Genomic DNA, 23,751 nt, shown 5'->3' on the forward strand with positions numbered 1-23,751 from the left:
AGATCATCGTTTTAATATTTTTCATGTATATCATATTATTATCCTTATTTACATTATCATTTTATTTTCTTCTCATCCTTTATCATTTCAGCCTACTTCGTTGAACACTAGGTTTTGTGTTTGTCTGTCTGTTTGGCAGCTCAAAAGGGAAAACAATCACACCCGTGTGAAGTGAGGGGCCCTCTGATCATCATAATGTCATATACATCACATTCCGTGCTCAGCCAATCAAATAATCACAAATGTCATTCCGGCCAATCACAATTTGCGTCTTCACTTTTCTGTCCTCACTTTTGTCTTCAATGTTTGAAACTGAATGTAATGTTTGTACGATGCATAAAAATAAAAGAAATCCACAGTACATTTTCAAAATGTATTTTATCCATCTATCTAACTGTCTGTGCGTGTGTACGTCTGTAATCCACGTAACTTGAGAACCGTTCGCCCCACCAACTTCAAATTCGACACACGCGTTCCACCCCCCCACAGGGGGTGCAGTGCCCGGTGTCGGTTGGACCCACGGTTGTCCAGAACCGCTCCAAAAAGGCCTCTGCCCGGGCTCTGGACCTGATCACCTCTATATCTCCATATATGGAGCTGGCCTGTTCTGACATCATTCTGACATCTGCATAGACTCCGTATTTGGGCATGCCTGACACAGACCTCCATAGGAATAAAGGGACACAGAGAGACAGATATCTCCATATATGGGCATGAAAAAGGACACAGACAGATGGGTGGATCGGGGACTCTAACACAGGTACAATGGGTAATGCATATCCGATTAGCCGGGTGGGGCATGGATCTTCAACTTCCATCGTTACCGACTCGGTGCTCGACAGCCGGGCACCGGTCTAGTATTTCTAATTCTCATAAATTTCAGCATGACAATAAACTGCTCCAGTGTAACAGATGGAGGCCCTTTGCCTCCTCCCCAGCCATTTTCGGAGTTACATGGGTCTGTGTATCTCTGCTTATTGTGTGCTTGTGTTGCGTTTTGTGCCCTTCTGGCTTCTGCAGAGCAAAGCCTTGAACTTGAACTCACTCTGTATGTCAACAATCCCCATTTGTGAACTTGGCAGGGTTATTTTGGCCGTGGCTTTTCTGGGGCAGAGAGAGAGAGAGTGTGTGTGCGTGTATATGTATGTGTGTGCGTGTGCGTGTGCGTGTGCGTGTGCGCGCGAGCGCGCGCGCACACGCGCGCGCGTGCGTGCGTGCGTGCGAGAGAGACGCGCGTGCGAGTGCTTTTTTACTGGTCCTACACAGGAATCAACCAGAATTTATCTGGCCTTGTCACAACTAAAGATCCCTGGGAAGAGGAGAGGGGCAGTGGGGGGGGGGGGGGGGGGGGGGGGGGGTGTAGTGTTCTGCAGGTCACCCACCACATGACTTGCGTGAGTCTGCAGGCCAACAAACTTGCAAACAGAGAGAACACATACAGGGCTGAGCTATTCTCTGACTTAGCCAGGCACAAACATTTGCCCTCAGTGACCTGCAGGGTTAGCAGTAATGCAGGGAGGAGGAGAGAGGTAGCACGGAACGGCAAGATGAGGGAGGGACGGTTGGACGGATGGATATGTGGATGAATGAATAAGGGAGTGGTTGTTTCAGCAGCAGAGCTTGGGGAGGCCATTAGCAGATTAAGGTCTGGTGGAGGCATCGATATGCCTTCCCATGTAAAGAGAACAGTCATGCCGATGAGTCAATATACCAAACACGAGAGAAAGAAGGCAACATAAAAGTGTAACTGTGACTAGTGACAGGCAAAGAAGACACCCGCTCCTAAAAATAAAATAAAAATAGCTCATGAGAACATTAAGGGTTCCTAAACTAACCTCATCACACCCACACTGCATCCTCCCAGCTTGGGAGCAGGCGAGGGCGGGAGAAGGGAGAGAGAAGGAGAAAAGCCAAGGAGGTGAAGGAAGGTGCAAGGGAGCCAGGAGAAAAGGAGCGAGGTAGGGAGAAAGGCCACAGAGATGGGAGGGTGAGAGGGAGGAAATGCCATGGAGGTGAGGAAGGAATGGAATGAGGGAGCGAAAGAGGGGACCACTGGACGTGGCGGTAGACGAGGAAAAGGAGGAAGCAGCGGCGGTAATTAAGTGTCCGTGCGGGCACTGCCGAGGGTTGCCACGGCCGCGAGCTATGCTAATGAGCATGGCCGGCGGTCAGAGCTCTGCCTTATTAGCACCGGCTGGACAATATGGAGGAGAGGCGACACAGCCAGCGGGCTCACGTCCCCACAAACGACTAACAGCACTCCTGAGGAGGAAGGTAATTCTGTTAATTGGGACACCTTGGATGAGGATCTCCTAGAGTTCTGCTCTTTTCTCTATACTAAATTTTCCATCTTTATTTCTTCTCAAAGCTGTCGCCCCTTTCCTGTTTGTCTCCGTCCATCTCTCAGTTTTCACATCCCTGGAATGATAGAGGATTTCAAATTCCTTCCCCACTTTTTTTTGCACACACACACACACACACACACACACACACACACACACACACACACACACACACACACACACACACACACACACACACACACACACACACACACACACACACACACACACACACACACACACACACACACACACACACACACACACACACACACACACACACACACACACACACACACACACACACACACACACACACACACACACACACACACACACACACACACACACACACACACACACACACACACACACACACACACACACCTTCCAGTCTCCCCCTCCGTCCCCGTCTCCCTACACTATGTCTTCTCATCTCTTCTTCTCCTTCATTTCCTCACCTTGCCTGTCTGCCACACATACGTCTCTTCCCCTTTTCTGTTGCCCTTTGAGTGATAACTCAATCACTAGAACTTGACAGATAGACAAAGAGACAGACAGACAGGTTGTAAATGACCAGGGGGCTGTGGCTGGACTGCCAGAGGATAACTGAGAACTGCGCTATGAAGGTTTGGCCCACGACCGGTGAATAAAGAACAGAATGGCTATTACAATATGCCGCATGTGACTCTGATTCAAACACATAGCATCACCACAAAGAGCGTTCCTATGTGGGAGGTGCACCCCCCCCCCCCCTTCTCCCCACATTCCACATATAAAGAGTCCCCTGTCCTCTGACACAGATAACGCACAAAGTGACTTTTTCCAGGAATCTGAGGTGAAGTGACACTTGCGGTTTTAAGGACATCTTATTTAAAATATATACATACACTCTCTCTCTCACACACACACACACACACACACATATGTATGCATGTATTTATATATAGAAAGATGGAGAGAATCATACACATGCACACAAAATGGTGGTCGAGCCATCGCATTGAAATGTAGCGCAAATTACCATCTGTGTATTTTCAGCCCTTGCCTTGGCGGTTTGTGGGTACTGGCGGGCAACGTGCCAGAGGTGAGGCAGGAAGGAGAAGTGTTCTTGGAAGAGAATGAGACGACTCACAAGCCCCAGACCTCTGAAATTCCTCATCGCAGATGGAGCGCCCTTTGCACCCTGGTTTATTTTTCCCTGCCATTTTTAGCATCACATGGTGAAAAGAAAAAGAAAGAAAAAAAAGGACTCAACATGATCATAATCTTCTCAGATGTGTCATCAAAAGCTATTGACTCCAAACTGCTAGAGGGAAGGGAAGAGAGAATCTCTTTGGCAGAAACAAAGGCGTTAAATTCTAGATTTGTTATCAACGGAGGAAATTAAGATGAATTTAATTCTGTGTTGGAGGACACTGGCTTTCTCTCTCCTATCCTCAACAAAAGTTCACCCACGGGATTGCTCTGTATGTAAATGATCTGCCCATACCTGCTGTTAAATCTTGAAATTCTTACACCACATTTGGAAAGGACAGAAGTAGAAGAGAAAGCTCAACTGTTGTGCAGACACTGAGGTGTAGGGGTGCACTGATGCGGATACTGGTATTGGGTTAAGGGCTCGACAGTGCGACTAGGTAGTCGCATTTGCTACAAAAAATAGCACAGTGCGAGTGTGAAATGCAATTTAGTAGCACCAGTGCGACTACAGAATTTTGACCGTTCAATCGTGATAAAGACAAGGCTCTGAATTGATACAGCAAGTACACATTATGAGTCGCAGTTCTATACCTTTTTATATTTCTGTAGTACGGCGGTGTTGTTTGCCAAAAAGAGCAGACCTACAAGCCAACAACGTGTCGAGGCTCAATGCGTCGTTAGCTTTCAGATCTATTCCCCTTGCTTCCACCGCACCGCCCCGGCCCTCCCCCTTTTAGCACACTGTGCTGTGTCGCTGTTCTTCAATCTTCACTCAGGCAGGAGAGAGAGAGCAGACAGAGCCAACACAGCAGGAGAGCGTGATAGCATAACAGAAGGAATTGCTTGTTCTCCCCGACACGTTGAATACTAAAGTTATTTGCAAAGTTTGTAATGTTCAAATGTCACTCGATATAACTTTTAACCAAACACGGGTGAAACAGCGTGCCGCCAAGAGTGCACACACGCACGCACATGGAGTGGATGTAACCTAGTGGATTATTATATCTCTATATATAAATATGATTTCATGATAAATTTTGTTGTGCGATATGGCTGAAAAGATATCGTGATATAATATTTTGCCATGTCGCCCACCCCTACCTCATATCACTTTATTAAAGAAAAAAAAACATTGTTTGATAACTTTTCATCGTGCCCCTAAAATTATGTGTGCTACTAGATTTTTAAAATTTAGGAGCAGACGAGCTACTTGGAAAAATGCTAAGCGTCGAGCCCTGATTGGGTTGATACCATGCTATAATACTGCATTGGTGAAGCCTGCCGATGCCAAGAACAAATACCTCGTCCACACATATTTAACTGCTTTTTCCACTCTTTTTCGTTCAGCCAATACTTCACATCAAAGTTGTTGTGGCTAAATGTGTCCATCTATAAATAAGTGACATGAATCAATAAGAAATGCCTCTATTCAAAGAATAACTGAGTCCTTGACTGCCAAGCACACTCTTATGCTATTGGAAGATGCTGCAGCCGTTACTCCTATAACCCACCCAGAGGGGTGGTTGCATTGCTAGTTGGATTGTCAAAGAACCGTATCTGACCGGAGAGATATGCGGCCGCTAAAGGCGGGATCAACGCGATACTGATGACGTATTGAAGCGCTGCCACAGTGCAAATGTAAACACAACCTAACAAGACTACAACTAGAAATTATTATGGCGATATCATTTTTGTCCCACTGCTTCCGGTTTATCGTTTCTGCTTGAGCGCGCCCAGATCCAGGCAGGAGGGGGGAACTTGTGAACTCAATACTGCCACAATCTGGCGGAGTCAGGTTAGGCCGGAGAGGCAACATTAGCGCTTCCCCTGGTCGAATGTTGAAATTACCAACTGACTTCAGTTCATTGACTAACCCTAACCCATATGGGGCTATAATAATAATAATATCATCTTTATTCTTGATGAAGGTAGCTTATATACCTCAGCTGTAATTTACCTTTATGGCTGTAGACTGCCAAAGTGATACTATTGCTAGTAGCCAATTCCTTTCCCATTTTGTAAAGGTAAAGGTTTCATCATGTCATCACTTGATAGTCTTGGCGAACGCTGCCTGTGGTCATAAAGTCACTTCAAAAAGTTCATGTTCAAAAGTCACAACTTACGGAGGAAAAAAACATTTCTGAAATCCAAAGGTTACAGTCACTCCTGACCTACTGCCTACCTTTTCGTTTCACACACACTACACTTCATTGATTACACAGTGTGTCAAGATGCGACACACTGGGAAGAACAAAAATCTACTGGATCCAAATGTGCTGAAATAATGGATGTTGAACAGACTCTCAAAATCTATCAAAAGAAACATCATGAATTCATGACCCATACGAATATGTATTTCAGCATTATAACCCTTGAGCAACAGGTTAGGCAACTAAAAGAATACAAAAGTATTTTTGTTCGGCTTCCTTCAGACAATGTAGCAGTAATAACAACAACAATAATAAATAGTAAAGACAAAAAGGAAAGTCAGGTGTTTTTATACCAATAGGATAATGAAAATAGATCAGCCTATGTACAATGAACGTATTTTGTTACTAAAGGTTTGGGACACTATGAACAAATCTGGGACACTATGCATATCTAGAGTTCAGACCGATATGCCCATATATGGAGATCTCTGTATCACTATCTTGTCCCTTTTATGTCCTTCCATATACCGTATGTAAGATCCCTGATGTCATCTGTATATGCCCATATATAGAGCCGACTGATTTACACTCCATATTTGGGCATTTGCATTAGTTCAAGAGTTGTAGGCCAAAATGTGAATGTACCACCATTGGGGCCAATTTACAAAAATGAGGGTGGCAGTTCTTCCTTGGCCTATAGGTAATGTGAGGATTCATGGCAATTGTGTTCATGTCTTGCATAATTAATTACCGATAAAATTGGAGGTTTTTCCTTGGCCTCAGAGTGTGTTCGCAAGGTTTCGTGCCGATCAGTCCAGCTGTGCCCGAGATGAGCTGCTCACAGATGGCTGGACGGATAGACTAGACTCAGGACCAAAAACAGAATCACTCTCTTTCGGCCATTTCGGCCTGGCGGGGATCAAAAGGAGCAATGAAATACCCCCTCCACCCCAAAAATAATATAGTCAGTCCCTACTCTTTTGCCACTATAGCCGTTGAATTACCCTCATTGCACATTTACACTTGTATTTAGTCAGAGGAAGTTGTCATGGAGCTCAGGCTGTCATGGTGTCTTTATGGTGGCCTAGGCGAATATTACTCAACCCTCACCATAGCTACAGCCTCAAGCTCACATAATACTTTGTGTGAAATACATAATGTCAGAAGGAGCGAGTGCATTCTCCGGCAACAGCATCAGCCGCGACACTGCCAGGGGGGAGGGGGGGCTCGCTTCCGTGCGCTGGTTGCTTCAGTGCGTTGGTCCGTGCTTGCGGTTAGGGTTAGGGGAAGGGTTTGGGTTAGAGTGTCCTGCCGCGTGAAACACTACCGCCTGCCGCGGGTGTTCCACGGCTCATACCGTTGCCGGAAAATGCTCTCTCGCTCTCTCTCTCGTCACAACTCTAACCGTTTTCTGTACCGAATTCTTCCCGCCCCTTTTCGCTGTATCCAATAAACACTAAACAGAAATACATAGAACTAAATTAAGTTGTGCATTATTTGAGGTGGAATTCCTTCATTCATTTAAAAGGTTGATGACACAATTCAAGAGCCGTTGCACGTTGGTTTTCTGGCATAGTGACACAAGGGTGTCTGCAGAAGAAACATCAAGAGAGACAGACAGAGGAAAGAGAGAAAGAGAGAGTACGCGAAGGAGAGATAAAGAGGGAGTAGGAGGGCAGAAGGTGGGCGTGTTCAGGGTTCATGTATCGTTTGTAAATCATGATTTTGACAAAAGGGATGTTCAGTCCCACTAAAGAAGCCGGCCAACCCAGAGATAGAAGGTGAGGTCAGATGTTGTGTGTGTGTGTGTGTGTGTGTGTGGGCGAGACGCACGGGGAGGAGGGTTGGGGACAGCGTGATTATGAAAGGCAAAATACAGTATCCTCTGCAAGATACTAAGAAAGGACAGCAGGAGAGTTGTGGAGAAAGGCACTGGGCAAGCAGAGAGACAGGCAAGAGGGAACCTGAAGGACTGAAGTGTACAGGGGTGGGGGTGCAGGGGGGAAGAAAATTATGGCTTTTTTTCTTCTTTTTTGCAGCGGTATTGGGTTGACAGCAGCTTGGCAGAGGCGCCCAAGGCAGTGCCTGCTTGGATTTTAGCCTGTCACTCAGGACAGGGACACTAATCAGGATTGGTCCCGGTCCCTTCCCCAGGAAAAAGAGGAACGGAGACAGGGTTGGGGGGAGGGGGGAAGTTTCTGGCCATTATAGGGGTGGGGGGGGGGGGGAATAGGGCAGTGAGAGAGAATTGCAGTGGCACAGCAGGAAATGCTAACCGCTAACCTCATTTACATGCAGGTCCAGTGAGGATGGGAGGGGAGGGTCTGGGGGCTTTATTCCGTTTCCAATCTCCATGTTAAATGCTGGCCAGGGCAGCTGATGGGAACGAGAGGCATTGTTCGCCCCGCATTGCTCTCTCTCCCCCTCTTCCTCCATTACGCCAATACCTGCCATTCCTCAAGGTGCAGAGGATTGTCTATAATATACAGTATATTACCGTGCAGAATACCTCGACAATGCTGCATTTCAGTCTTGACCTGAAATCCACACGAGGCTGACATGCGTCTAGGGTTTGCGCGGCTCGGCGGTTTGCTTTGTGCGCTGGCGTGTCTGAGTGTTGTGACGTGTTGGTAAGCCAACCTTCGCAGGGTTCTTATCTGTTCTGTCATAACCAGGTTGTGACCTGAGGCTGCCGCATTCAAAGCCATCCCTCACCCGCTGAGGTTTCTCTGTGGCATAATGATTGCTATGACAACCATCACTTAAAGCTACGGGTAGGTGGAGAGAGATGTCAGCCTCTCGTCTCCTGCTCTGATGATCCTTATTCCTGGCTGCCAGGTACACCAAGGTCAAACCACTGAAACTGGAGAGCGTGAGCAAAGGGTATGTGTGTGCGTGCGTATGTGTCTTGTGTGCGTGATTTTTGCATTTGTTTTGCAGCTCACGCAGACACACCACAATGCAAATGACAAAATAAGATCCGTTTCCATCCTAATAATTAACCATTAACCTCAGCCACATCAACGTAGAGGCTAAATACTCTGCAGGGTATACAAGAAAAATAGGGGTGAGATAGAATATGAGAGAGAGGGATGAGATTGGGAGAGGATGGACAGATTGGACAGCAGCAGTCATTGGTCCACCTGTGCATGCCAAATTATTGTTTAGTAACTGTTTTTTTTCCTTTGAGGGGGGGGACGGGGTTTGCACTAATCTATCTACAAAACCTTCTGGAGGAAGTGCAAATACATCTGCCACTGACCACTCCCCCCTCCCTGTTGAGTATGGCGGATTAATGACATGGTAAACTGACCCCCCCCCCCCCCCCTCCCCCTCCCCCCCAGAGGTGAGAGAGACAGGGGAACACATGGGTAACCAGGGGCCACACTTTCTCATCCACGACCCCTTCATAGATATGCCTTTAATTATTCGTCCTTAGAGGCTACTCTAATGTTTTGTCCATCCTCATCTGTCATATGTCACAGAGTCACTGTGGCTTATGGTGTGGTCCTCGAGGGTACCCGAGGTTACAGGGAATCCTTTCTGGAACAAAATGTCCGGCAATGAACTAATCCCATTATCGTCATGAGGGCAAAATCAAGTGACCCAATGCCCTTGTTTGAACAACAAAAGGATCAAGTCCGGGAATCTGCCAGTGTTTTTTTAAATGCACTCTGCCGATGCCTAGGGTTTGTGCTGTATGAATGGATAAGTGTCCACCGCAATGTACAAAGAATAGCATTACAAGGGCAAAATCAAGTGACCTGAGGCCCCCGTATTCAAGCAACAAAAAGGATGAAATCTGAGCTCTGCTGTATCTTTTTAATACACTCTGGTAAAAACCCAGTGCCTGGTCGGTCTGCAGGGAACGAGGAAGCAGTCTCTTGCCAACATACGAGGATTTTGAATTAGTGTCAGCCACTCACCTGTGTTTTTCCGCCGCTGTAAATAACCTTGCACAGCATTGACAATGGCTTTCACAGAGATGACTTCACGTCAATGATTTTAACTTCTATACGGTGGGCGGGTGGGGTGGGGGCTGTTGTCTCGCAGCCAACACCTCGACCCGCTCTTTGGAGGTGATGTATTGTTTCCCAAGAGAGCTGTCAATACCTTGTGATCCTACCATTCTGTGCCGGCGACTGCCTTCCACAGCAACACACCCACCGTCCCTCCTCTCCTTCGCCTGCACTTTTAATCTCCCAGACTATAAAACTGCTCCCATGTCCCAAAAAGCTTACAGGCTGGAGCCACGCACACACACGCACGTAGCCACGCACACACACACACACAGCTGTTCGCCTGGCTAGTTAAAGACATTAGCCTGCGCCTTGCTCTTGACTGCTGCTTTAATGTGGGAACACTTCCACGCCAGTACGACAGTGAGGGGGGTTGACTGGTTGGTCCACGAAAGGCTAACAAGAGCCAGGCTGTGTATGAGTACATGTGAGTGTGTGTCAGTCTACGTAGGCGCAGGAGCGTGAGCGAGCAAGTTTGCCTGGCTAGTGCGCCAAAGACCAACTAGAGTATCGGTGCCTGTGCGGTGTGTGTGTGTGTGTGTGTGTGTCTAACAGGATCCCTGCCCTCTTCCACCCACATAGGAAGTGAGGTCATGTCGTAGCGCTGCACCGCGCAGAGTGCACTCTGTGAGGGCGACGAGATCAACATGCTGGCCAGCAGCCATTTCAAGCCCCCTAGCAACATGGACATACATTGATAAATTACATTGAATTACCATATACTTAAAAAGAAGACAGGCAGACAGTCAGACAGACAGTCAGACAGACATACAGACAGAGGGAGACTCAGAGAGAGAGAGAGAGAGAGCATAAGCACAGTATACAAACACACTTCAGGGACTTGGGCTTATTTAGCCATAGCCTGGCAGGGTCAATCACAGTGAAATGCCTGAAGCAAAATCCCAAGCTATACTGTAGGTCCCTTACCAAATAAGTGGGGGGGGGGGGGGGTGAGCTATGCCAACCTAAGCACAAAAAAAAAGAATTCTCCCCCGATTTCATGCACCAGTTAGACATGTTCCACACGTTCCTGATATCTCTGCAGCCTACAGGCAACGGGGCTTTCCTTCAGAGACATTTAAAGGGAGATCTCTTAATTCTCCTGCAATATAATTTCCATCTGTCAAAAAGGAAAAAATAAATAAATGTAATTTCACTTTGGGGGTGGAGGGGTTAATGTGAGATAGAGCCTGACAATAAATCACACCCGTTTAGAGCGGGCTGTCTGGCACGAATGGCCGACTTCAGCTACCCAGTACACCACAAACCTAGCCCCCTTCTCTCCCTCCTCTCATGCTCTCCATCCCTCATGCCTGTTAAAGGCCTGTCCTGTAGGGCCTGGATGCACTTGTGTGGTACAACAACAGAGAAACCGCCCAAAGCTCTTTGCAGCTAGTTCCCCCTTCACTTCCTCCCTCCCTCCATCTCCACTGTACTACCACCACCAGCTCTCTCGCTCCCTCATCTCGCTTTCTTTCCTCTCACACAGCTCCGTCTTTCCCAGCTGCACCGGGGCGAGCTGTTCCTTGTGAACTGCTGCCAGCTGAAAGCCTGCTACTCCTGTGAGATTGCTATTACTCAGTGCGAGAGGGGCTCGACGTAGCCAAAGGGCTGCTCTCCGAGCTGTAGATCTCCATGTTGTGACTTGTCAACACGGGGGGAAAATCGTTACCATGGCCGAGGCACTTCCATTCCACGCAGAAGAGGGCGAGACGAAGAGAAAGAGAGAATACGAGGGAAAGAAAGGAAGGCCGACAACTAGAGAGAGGGATTTGATTGAGAGCAGACAGATGGGTATTGGAATAGACTCTAGACTAGAGGCATCCAGGTCTTTTAGAACATCCAATACAAAACGACATTGCTGCCTGATTTGAGTTTTTTTTTACTTTTTACCAGTGGATACTGGGCTTGAACTCAATATATGTCTTAAGTATTATTAATAGTGCCTACTTAAAGCTGCACATGTTAATGCATTTAGCAAATGAAAACCGTAAGCTGTTAAAACAATTTAATCCTACATCATCCTACAATCATAACATTAATAACTTGTTATTAACAGTTGTTATTAAGTAATAACAGCTGTTATTACACTGCTGTACACTGGCTAAATGCATGTAACGTCATGCAGCGCTGCAATATTGAGCCCTTTAGTTTATAAGAGATTATAACAGAGGGTGATATGGGTGATGGTGTCAGCACAGCAATGACTTCAAAGTTACTGAAGCAGGCTTGGGAATAGAAGTATGATGGATCAGCTTGGAAAAAAGGGACCCTTTTATCAATACCCATTTTTGAATTGCAAATGAGCAAGGCAGAATGCTCCGGATACTAGAGATGTACATGACTAGTTGCCCCTACCAATCGTTTACATACTAGTTTAAACTATATTAATGATTCTGCGAAGACAAAAGGCAAGGAATCCCACAGCCGCCGTCGCAGCAGCTCTCCATCAACTTCCTGAAGTGCTCAAGAAGATAACTTAAGAGTTACTTTAATCATCAATTATGACGTTTTCAACCATGAGCATTGTAGTGTGGTGGCCTCAGTGCAGAGTCCTGCACAAGTCCTGCACAAGTCCAATTTTGACAACCCGTCCTTCAATAATCAGAACCGTCGACCAACCCGCTACCCGCGATTATATCAAAATACAAACCAGACCCGCCCGCCTGTCAATTAATGGACCCGTGGTCCGCCCTGTTCCCCGGTTGTATCACCGCTCGCTATCTTGGACTTTATCGCATCCAACACCACATGTGATGTGGTGTGGGTGTGCTGTGCTGTGCTGTGCTGTGCTGTGCTGTGGTGTGGTGTGCTGTGGTGGGCAGCGGTAGTGCGTCGCACATGGAAGACAGTTGACTGGCATAGTAAAGGGTGGCTACTGCTGCTATATTATTATCACAAGTTCATAAAGTTATATCATGATTGACCTAAATGGCGTTGTATATCAACAAGGATGATTACAAAAAAATATTAGCCTGATGACTGTCTTGATCCAAGCCTGTCTGTATCAGAAATTGTTTTTGAACTTTAGTTAAGTTCACTTGCAGAGTGAGGCATTACTTTACCGGGGTTAGCCTACATCTTGCACTTGAATGTTGACATTAGAATCCCTTGGTGTTTCATTAGCGCAAGGTGCCGAAAATAGGCTACAGCTCGTAGTGATAAACACCACACATGATATGCTACGATAACTTAACTTCGATAATCATGCAAGGATTCAGCCGTGATGTAACTGCTATGCAGTTACATCACAGATTCATCAGGATTCATCAGAGATCTGACATCACTGGCGATTCCTTGGGCATGTGACGGAATTAACTTGTCTCCACTGTAGGAAGACACCTACATGAAGTTGTTAGGTTGTGGCAAACCGCTGACAAGTTCATGCATAATACTCATTCTAGCCTGCTGGGTATTTGGACTTGCTGAGTGAGTGGCAAATAACATTAAACAAACTCACAATACACACACCTCAAAAAAACTTTCAGAAACTGAACTTGTTCTCCCCTTCAATAATAACAATTGGTATTGTAATTTATATAGTTATTATTAATTAGTCACTTTTGCAACTTTTATAACTTGTAAGGAGCCCCCCAAAAGATCCCCCCCAATATGCTCCTGTTGGTAATCACTCTTGTTTTGAGCGACCTGCCAGCACACACCTGCTGACTGGGACCCGAGTATGGATCCTGAGTTTGTGTAGCTCCAAGCAGCAACACTGCCCCCATGGAAAGATGCCAGTTCAATGGGGCAAGTGGAAGCTGGTATTGCGGTACACATAATGTCAGCTGGAGCATTATTTTGGTGTCAGCCCTGGTACCATTTCCAAGTCAAAGACAGACCGCCAAGTGGCTGTCCCAGGAAGACAGGAGGATGAAAAACATCCACACACTGTTTTATAGCTCCAAAGAACGCAACGTTTCGACCCTTTTAGGTCTTCATCGGGCAAATATAGATCTAAAAAGGGCCGAAAAGTTTCGCCAGTAATAAAAGTAAGTTCTCTGGAGCTATAAAACAGTGTGCGGATGGTTTTATCCGTCCCTTGATTCTCGCCTTGATGTCCAGCACCTGACCTAAATACAGGCACAAGATGTGCACACAATCTTCTCTGTGAACTGTCCCAGGAAGATAGCACCCCAAGAACACGTGCGCACACCACACACACACACACACACACACACACACCCCCCCCCCCCTTCTGGAACTCAAAACCGACCAATTTATTACTACTCAACATAGAAAGAATATTGTTAAGATGAGACATGCTATCCGACCACCATCCCACCTGTTTGACTAAACAACCACGGTATTGATCCAAGCCCCTCAGGACTTGGCCAGGTCTTTGAAACGAGTACTATTAAAATAAAAACTTACCCGGCCAACTTCTTTCATTTACATCAGCCTCTGTTCTTCCAATTACCATCCATTCAATCCCCCGTCAAGCCTCATGTATAGACTGGCCGAGTCCAGCTTTGGCCACTAAGTGTGAACACTCATTGAATACAGGTTTCTCTGCTTTCTGCATCGGCCTATGCTTAGAACAAGGCATCCACCACCTTTCTCCTGCCCCTTAATTCATTTCTGAGTAAAAGCCTGTGTATCATTATTCGCTTGAGCAACGTTCAGGCCCGACACCACAAGAGCACCCGAACCCCCCCCTACCTCCCCTGTCATCAGCTTAAAGTGTATGTGGGGGGGGAGCAAAATGGCAGTTGTGGGATAGAGGGGTGAGTGGGTGGGTTTCTTGGCAGAAATACCCCACAAATGTGATGCCAAGAACGAAATGGAAACCTCCCCTCATTTTCCTTTCCCCTTAATCCAATGTTTTCAAGCCCCAGTCCCGCCAAGGTCATTATAATCATAGCAAGTGGAAGGGAGCCAGTGACCCGCCATTACAGTAAGGTAGAGAGAACCACACAGACACAGCCAGCTCCTTTGGCTGGCGAGAGGAGAGCACAGTTCTGTGCAAAAGGGCTCACAATCCCTCCATTTCAAATGCAGATAACTGATGGAGGAAGAAGGAGAGAGGGAAGGAGAGAGAGAGAGAAAGGGAGGGAGGGAGGGAGGGAAGTGCTGGACAAGCCCCCACCCCACTCACACTTCAGGTTCTGCCCTTTCTGATACGGCCTGGCTCTCGGGCTGTATTTTTAGCATACTCATATTCACATTGAGATCCAGAGGGCGAGTGATGACGGTGAGTTAGGAAATGTTCGGCTCGATTATGACACGGCCATGCCTTTGATCTAATGACCTCTGGTCCAAGCGGGTGAAGCGGCCAGTGAAAATGTACACCACCAAGCATTTAGTGTTTTTAAATACATTGTGTTGTGTGTGTGCCATTGCAACACACACACACACACACACACACACACACACACACACACACACACACACACACACACACACACACACACACACACACACACACACACACACACACACACACACACACACACACACACACACACACACACACACACACACACACACACACACACACACACACACACACACACACACACACACACACACACACACACACACACACACACACGGTCCTTGCCGCAAAAATACAATAAATAACATGTTATTTAACCAGGCCCATCTATTAAGAGCGAGCAATAAGCCAGGACAGAATTACACAAACACCACACCAAGGTCATAAAGAATGGCAGTTTTCATTGTGGCGCCAAAGGTCATGTTTGCTTGTCAGAAGTGAGAGCACCATACTGTACTGTGACCTCCATAGCCAGCTTGTGTACCCACACACACACCAACACACGTGCCCTGTGTCCACACTCATGGGCGTGCACTTCACGCACACCAACAGGCCTAGTATACGCGCTCGCTTATGTGAAGTCTCTCCCACGAGCTACAGTATGCCACAGACACATTGCTTGGGAAAGCAAGCAAGCACAGTAGTGCACAAACACGCACATCAGACAACACAGGTCCCATATATCTGGGTCCGTGCTGAGATTAAGCACCTCTACCGTTAAACGCAGTGTATTAGCTTGCCCTTTTCCACCACAGATGAAGAGATTTGAAGCTCAATATTGTGCCGGTTGGGCTGGCATGCCACCAAGGTGCTGTTGGCTCCATAATGAAAACAAACACACTGACAGTGAGTGGCGTAGCGAGGCGACACTTCCATTTCAGAGTGGGAGGATCCAAAACACAGAGAAAAAAAAGGTTCTGACAAATCCATTCTCCTCTGCTGGAGCTGTGACACTTGGCTGATTGAATGGGGAAGTGGCCTACAAGTTCTGAACGAGGGAAACATAATTCACATAAACATATGAAGTGATAGAATACCATTACCCGACTGAGGCCTCGTCATAGTGTGTACCGTGTAGGAATATTACAAATTAATGTGACCATTTCTTTCTCTTGCAAGGAGCATTATACAGTAGTTCAGTATGGTTGAATTAGTTTGGTTCCTAAGTTACATGGGTGAATTCTTCACTGTGTGTATACCTTTTTATTTTACAGTATCATATAGATTTCCCCCATGATATGCATTACTAACTAGTAACTGGCCAACATCACTATGCAGATTGACTTTATGATAACAAAAAAATTCTGTCCACCTCTTTTCAGTTATATGAAAGGCATACAAACCACAAGTTTATCACCTACTTTTGATGCACTTCTGTTTACTTATGTGCTTTATTAAAAGCGTAATAAGCATTAATAAAACATGAATAAAAGCTTCATGTTTTACAAGCAATGCACTACCAGTCTTGTGTTGTCCTATATATTACAATATACTTGTTTTGCATGTCTATCAAACCAATATATATATATATATATATATATATATATATTGTCCATTTTATACATGTCAATATAAAGCTGTGTTTGTCACTTGCCCAATTTCACCATATCATTCAGGTTATGGCCTGTTTTGAGGCTAGTGGCCCACATGTAAAACATTGCATCATGTAGATCTTGAGATTCACATGGGAACAACGTGGCTTCGTGTGGATCTTTGAGTTTGTGGTCAGCTTGTGATGTCAGTCGCCTACGACGATGATATGATATACTTTTGTACAGTATGACTCCAAATAAAAGATAGACATTGTTTTTAAAAGAATTTTGAAAAAAAGCATGGCAGTTTTCTTTGGCCTACTGGCAGTGTGCACACGAAATATGGTGCCGATCAATCCAGCAGTTTGGGAGATAAGCTTCGGATACACCGACAGACACACAAAGGGCTATATCTGGCGCCACCCCTTACCCCTTATCCCTAAACTTATTTTCCATTTTGAGAAATAAATTAATAAAATAGCCGATCTACAAGCTCACAACGTGTCAGTGGTTCCCAAACTTTTTTCTGCCAAGGACCCCCAAATTGAAACTAATTAGGCCGCGGACCCCCATTTGAAAAGATATACCAGGGACCCCCATAAGAGAAGATCTTTACGGCTCTAGCAGTGATTCTCAACTTGTTTAATTTCAAGGACCCCCAGTTTGACATGCATTAGGCTACGGACCCCCATTTAATGGCATTGCTATCTGTGGGACCCCAATTTATATTGTATAAATCACTGTTTTAGTTTAACTCCCGAGTGTACAAATGTTTTTTGATGTACACTCTCAGAGTTACAGATCCATGGGTCCATTTGGTTCCTAACTATCCATCATAGCTGGGGTACCCCCTGGAACTCCCTGAAGGACCCCACTTTGGGAACCACTGGGCTAGTTGAACTATTTAAAAATGTTTTTCAAAATGGTAAAAAAAAATAGCAAATACCAGTAAGTTTAGGGATAAGGGGTAAGGGCGGGGTGGTGCAAAATAGGGCCCCATCTCTCTTAAAGATGGCTTTCCTCCTACAGAGACACGGCATAAAACTATACTCTCTGAAAAGTGTGTCATTATTTGTAACGTTCAATACTGGGTGTTTTCACTGCCAACTGCCAACCAACTGGAACTCCACAAACGAACCTGGGGTGACAGGGCCTTCGCAGTGGCCGCCCCCTCATTGTGGAACTCACTCCCAGCCCACATCAGAGCTGCCCCCACCTTTGAAATGTTCAAAAACACACTTAAAACCCAGCTTTTCAGACTTGCTTTTCCTACATAATTCACCTCCCCCCACTTTGTATGCCTACCTTAGTTTCTAACCATTTAACTACTTTATTTTTCTAATAAAACTGTTTTTGTTCTGTAAAGAGACTTTTGGTACCTTGAAAAGCACTATATAAATTGTATGTATTATTTTCCTGACTGATGTGTGCAATTCATCACATCATAAGGATGCCTTAGCGCTTAGCCCATAGCTACCAACATGTAACGTACATATTGTATCGTAACCATCATCTCTTGCTATAACATACTGTAACCCTAAAAGATGTGCATGGCTACAGAAGTTCTTTTTTTCCCTCCCATGAAAAATAAAACAACTTGCTTAACTGTGTTGCTATATGTAACCAAGGGAAGCTCATGAATGCCGGCCCTCTTGTGTTACGCATGCAAACAACACCTCCCAACACTTCAAAATGCATTACAAATATTGCATGAGGAAGTGAGAGTGAGGAAAACACTTTCAACAAATAGGGACGCCAATTGGAGCATCAATATTTCCGTGTCTGTGTGTGTGCACAATTTGTATGTGTGTAGTTTGTGTTTAGTGTAAATTAGTGTGTGGAACCATCCTGTCTACTCTAGAGCTCTATGACCATGACCTTGCTCTTACCGTAGTCCAACCAAGTGTGTAACACACTCCATCAGTAGCGTATGAGTGAGGGCTCACTGTCTAAATATCACACACACTCTCACACAGCCTCCGTCTCTCTCTCTCTCTATGCTCAGTCTCATACAGCCTCCACCTCCACTCCTCCTAACCATCCGCTGCAATTTCCCAAGTTCAACCTGAGGTCAAACACCTGAGCACTAGATCGGGGATGTCAGAAAAGGCCACTATTTTTCCATAAGCTGCAGGACTGTACATTTGAGGATAAAGTTCCCTTCAAGTTTGGAGAATGCGGAATAAAAACAAAACATGACAAACAATATTGTGCATAACATTGGATTCAAGCAATTCTAACAGTAAAAGAATACAGAAAAAAACTAGTTTTTTAGGGTTAGGCTTTTTTTCCCCTTTTTTAAATGGCTTCTGACCAGATGACATTGTTTGATATTTAAAAGAAATTAAGATGCTGGTGTCATGAGCCAGAAGTATAAAGTAGTAACTGATTTAAAATGAATCACTCAAATCATTACTGACATTTGCGTACCAATATGACTCATACTGGCGCGTTATTGTTAACGGCAAAAACACAATGCACTTAAAGAGCAAAAGTGTCACTCACTCCACTCTCATGCGCGCGCGCACAGACACACACACACAATTCCTTTAATCATTGCCATTGCCCAGTGCCCACATCACATCCACCTAAGCGATCCTCTAGTGGCAGCAGAACGTCATTGCTGCTTTTCATTATTTGGACTGATAAAAGCACAACCCGAACATCCGAGCTACGCAGGGTCATATATACAAAAAAAGTATTTAGACTATCCAACAAAAAAAACGTGTTTGTTTTAATACGGGGTTCCTGTGGTTGTGATCGTTCTTATAAAATTAAAAAGGCGACGGAATAAATTACTGGCGCTTCTTCCTTTTCCTAAACCGCGTTATTGATCGTAGTCTGTCTGCAATGAATGGCTGCAAAAGGGAAGGAAAAAACCCTGAACTTCAGGTGACCGACCATGGCTTTGGCTTTGACACACAGCCTGCATGCAGACACACAGACAGACAGACAACCCCACTGAACTGGGAGGGGTGGAAGAAAAATACCTTTGCTTAAAAAATCCCCCCAGCCCCACACACACACGCACACCACCACACGCACAAAATATACTTTAAAAGTCGACGGCAAATTGGGAGCGCGACTGATTCAGTTCGCGATGTGTTGTTAAGTGCGAGGAGGAGAAAGTTAAAGAGGTTTATTATGAAGTTCAAGAACGGCGCAATTGCTGCTAAAGCTACAGGAACCAGAACCCCACGGGTCTACTGCCTCGTCTGATCCGACTGACCCTTCATTTTATTGCGGCCAGATCCTCAGATCCTCCCCTTTCTACCCCGAAAGCGACTATCTCCACCGGGCACACAAACCTAAACCTACCGCTTTGACCATTATCGTCTCTCTCTCGCTCTCTCTCTCTCTTTCAGACACACACACACACTCACACAACCGACACACAACCACAACGCAACCTTTTAGGAGAAACGAGGACCTTTATCGATTCTCCTCTTAATAAAGCCACGTACCGTGTGTGTTCAGCTATAGCTAACGTTACGTTACCCATCCAGCCAACAACATGGCTGCCTCGCTCGGACCTACAAAAACCCAGAAATAACCTCCGCCGAGTCTTTGTCTCTTTCACCTTTTTAACCCTAAACTACTGCGCCAAACGCACGGGAGAGCCGCGAGAATAAATAAATGCAACAAAACCCGCAAACACACTTACGTGAAGGCAGTCTCTTGGGTTGCTCCTGCTTCCTCCTTGGCATTTTCCCCCCCGTTTTTATCACATTCTCGTCCTTGTTTTTTAGGGGTAAGAAGAAGAAGCGAGAGGGTTTTTTCCCATTGAGACTGTGGTGGTGATGGTGGCAGAGACGCGGTCCGTGCACCTGGCTCTCTTTCCTCTCTCCTCGGCGTGTTTCAAGTGTGTTGTCGGGGATCGGAGCGCACACAGACAGGCGGCGGACTGGAGGAGGTGCCGCTGTTGTTGTTGCCCAGTCTTGACTATGGCTGCTCTCGGTGCAAGTGTGTCTCCGAGCCCCCTAACTAACACTAATGCAGGGATCAAAGGGCAGCAACAGCAGAGCAGACACGCACACGCGCGCGCGCGCCCCACACACACAAACACACACACACATACACACCAGTAGACACACACATTCGAGAGGAGAGCTCGCCTCCTGCGAGAGAGCAGCGAACGGACAAGGTGCCCCCGAGCATTCAGGGTGTATTGCTGAAAAGCTAATACAAAAGGAAAGATTGTTTAATAAATAATAAGGACAAAAGATAATGGTTTATATGAACGTGTGACAATGTAAAAAATAATAGCTGAGATGGAAATGTCATTTTCATAACGGCTTTATCTCATGCAAATAATGCAAAGATGGATGGTCATTTCAATTTGAAACATGCTGAAATAATGGAAGTTGTTGCATAATATGAATTTAGCATTCGTTTAGCATAAATACAATATTCACAATTCCCAAGACAGTTTAATGAATGAAAATAATTAGCCCCTAGAATTATGATCTTATTTAAATATTGATATCATGTAGCTAGCTATATGGCGTAGTAACTCATTTAATAACTACTCAAGGTCAGACTTGTTGCTTTATTAGGACACAATTAATACTTTATTACTATAATGTGGTGATCTAGTAATTGAGGTCGAAATTACACTTACCTCGTGTTGCCCTGGATAATACCAAGAGATAAAGGTCTAAAATGTAAATGTATATTCACTGTAAGTTATTATGCTAATACTGTAATACACTATAATGCATTCAGTTTCCAACAAGTTGCTACTAACAATTCATGATGAACTCATTTTACACTGGCAACATTAGCAGGAAAAAAGTTATTGGCCAAGTTCAGAGACTGCACCTTTTGTCCCTGGCTAATTTAATAACAAAAATTCTGCAACCTTTTAGAATTTTTAGTGTCATTGGGTATAGTCACACTATACAAGAACCGATATACATTAAACATTGGGGAAAGTTTGAGAAACTGTTTCAACACTTTTAAAAGGCAGTAAAAGAGTGTACAAATGCAAGGGTCCATTTGGTTACATTTGTACACTCTGAGTTAAATTAACACTCTTGCAACTATCATCATCCATATTCACTGTGAATACAGGTGTGCCTTGAGATCTTTGACCTGCCCATTGGGGTGCGGCGTGTGCCTTGCGCATAAAAAGGTTTGGTTTTGGAAACAAGTCCCCAGGAAAAAAAATGAGTTATCCTTTCGGCCTAAATGTCTTACTGTATCACGTGCTGTTTACATTTCTGACTATAAGGTATTCAATCAATCAATATACATCTCCACTCATCAACGCTGACAGACATGCAGACCACAAACTGGCCAGTGCTGTCTACCTCCCCCTTTCTCAGCTGGGTGGTGGGGCTTTTTCACAGCACAGGCTGTCCCCCCAACACACACACACACACACACACACACACACACACACACACACACACACACACACACTGACACTGCTGTTGGACTCCACCAAGCTGTGTTCTGTTGGCCTGCCACATTCTTTCACACCCCGGCCGGTGTGAGGAGAGCTGTGTCTTCATCCCTCCATCCTGCCATCCCTTCATCCTGCCATCTCTCCCCGCCACCCGCCCACCCCAGCGCCAGGCGCAGGAGGCTCGTTACCGTGGCAATTAGTGAAAAAGCCCAAATTAGCCCGCTTGGCTGTCCACAGGTGACAAAGACACTTTGCATTTCTGCTAATTAGGAAACAGAACAACGTGATTAAATGTGGACAGGTCCGTCAGGTTGAGAGTGGACAAAACGTTCGATCGGTTCACAAATTCATAGCAAGACAATAATTGCTAACACTTTAAAGCCTCATGATGGTTATCTTCATTGCATCTTAATTGTGTCTGCACACATCCCATGTTTTGATCATAATGTGGAGAGAATATTTATAGGTTGTGAAATTGAGTAGCTGCATACTCTATACAATTGTAATAGTCTGTTTTTAGCATGTTAAACCGTATAATGACAAAAAAGTGAGGTGTTAATCCCTAATCTAAACTAAGAGCAAAGAGCCAAAGAACAGGCTTACCACATTTTTTTGTGTGTGTGTGTGTGTGTGTGTGTGTGTGTGTGTGTGTGTGTGTGTGTGAGTGCGTGCGTGCGTGCGTGCGTGCGTGCGTGCGTGCATGCGTGCGTGCGTGCGTGCGTGCGTGCGTGCGTGCGTGCGTGCATGTGTGTGTATCAGTATGTGTATGTGTGCACTTGTGTGGTGGACAGCTGTGTCTCTCACCTGCACCTGCAGATGAGCAGTGTATGAGGACTGTGAGCACCAGGTGTGTTGAATGCCATGATAATGACAATGCTGCACAAAGAGAAGGTTAAGTGCTTCTTGTTTTCTTGTTCCGTGCACACTGTCCACATGTTGTTTTGTGTTTTTCCTGTTTTGTTTGTTGGCATGTGTGTGTGTGTGGGGGGGTACAACAGATGCAGACTGCAAGAATTCTTGCATTTCTTGAAGTCCACTGTTCAGTTACGCCTTCTTGTGTACCTAGGAACAGTAGACTTTCCACTATCAAGCATTATCTGCCTCCGTTCAACTAATAGCTAAACACACACATCAAAGTAGGTAGGTTGGTGGGTCACACAAATCACAATGAAGATAAGGCAAGGTATGAAAGTATGCACACTTGAATTTCTGTTGGTGCATTTTAATGTTTTACCGTCTGGATGATGTAAGTGTGTGCAGGCGTCACCTTGTTTTCATCATTTTCTGACTTTCCAAAGAGCCTGGATTGAAAGTCATAAATGGTGCCATGACACTGTACACTATAACATGCAGAGAGAGTGTAAATGGACAAGGGTCCATTTGGTTCCATTTTACATTTGCACACTCTCCGATTCAAATGAACACTCAGGAGTTTACTGTGTACTGCTCCACTGAGGATGACTTGGAAACAGATAGAAAAGGTGACTTTGAAACAATACACAGGTGGGGTTCCTTTTCTTTTTTAGTGGGGATATTGGTCCATTTCTTGGCTCAGGTCAGCGATGGTAATAAAAACAAAAATAAAATGCCTCCTATTCATTGTCTAATAGAGTTGCATTGGATTTACAATATGATTTATTCTTGTTTCCAAATTGTACATGAAAAGTCCAAGGCCAGTGTACTATGTGAGGTCTTGAAAAGGACCACAATGGAAACAAGCCCGTCAAGGCTTTTTGTGTATGCTTTAAGTATAGCTTTTGCATCTGTACTGCCGTACTGTTTCCCTTACTAATAAAGTATCCAATCAATCAAAAAATCAA

General features: G+C 45.2%; 1 protein-coding gene across 6 annotated transcripts in view; it reads right to left on the reverse strand.

Moving 5' to 3' along the window:
• Positions 1 to 20,488, reverse strand: part of znf827 (zinc finger protein 827) — a 123,746-nt gene extending 103,258 nt beyond the window's left edge. For all 6 annotated transcript variants that reach the window (XM_079499988.1, XM_079499989.1, XM_079499990.1 and 3 more), the window contains exon 1: positions 20,186 to 20,488. In XM_079499988.1, coding sequence (XP_079356114.1) covers positions 20,186 to 20,228 — 43 coding nt within the window. In that variant the 5' untranslated portion in view covers positions 20,229 to 20,488. The remainder of the gene's footprint in view (positions 1 to 20,185) is intronic.
• Between the last annotated feature and the right edge of the window lie 3,263 nt (positions 20,489 to 23,751).

The sequence above is a fragment of the Electrona antarctica genome, assembly GCF_951216825.1.
Source record: "Electrona antarctica genome assembly, chromosome: 4".
Lineage (NCBI taxonomy): Eukaryota > Metazoa > Chordata > Actinopteri > Myctophiformes > Myctophidae > Electrona > Electrona antarctica.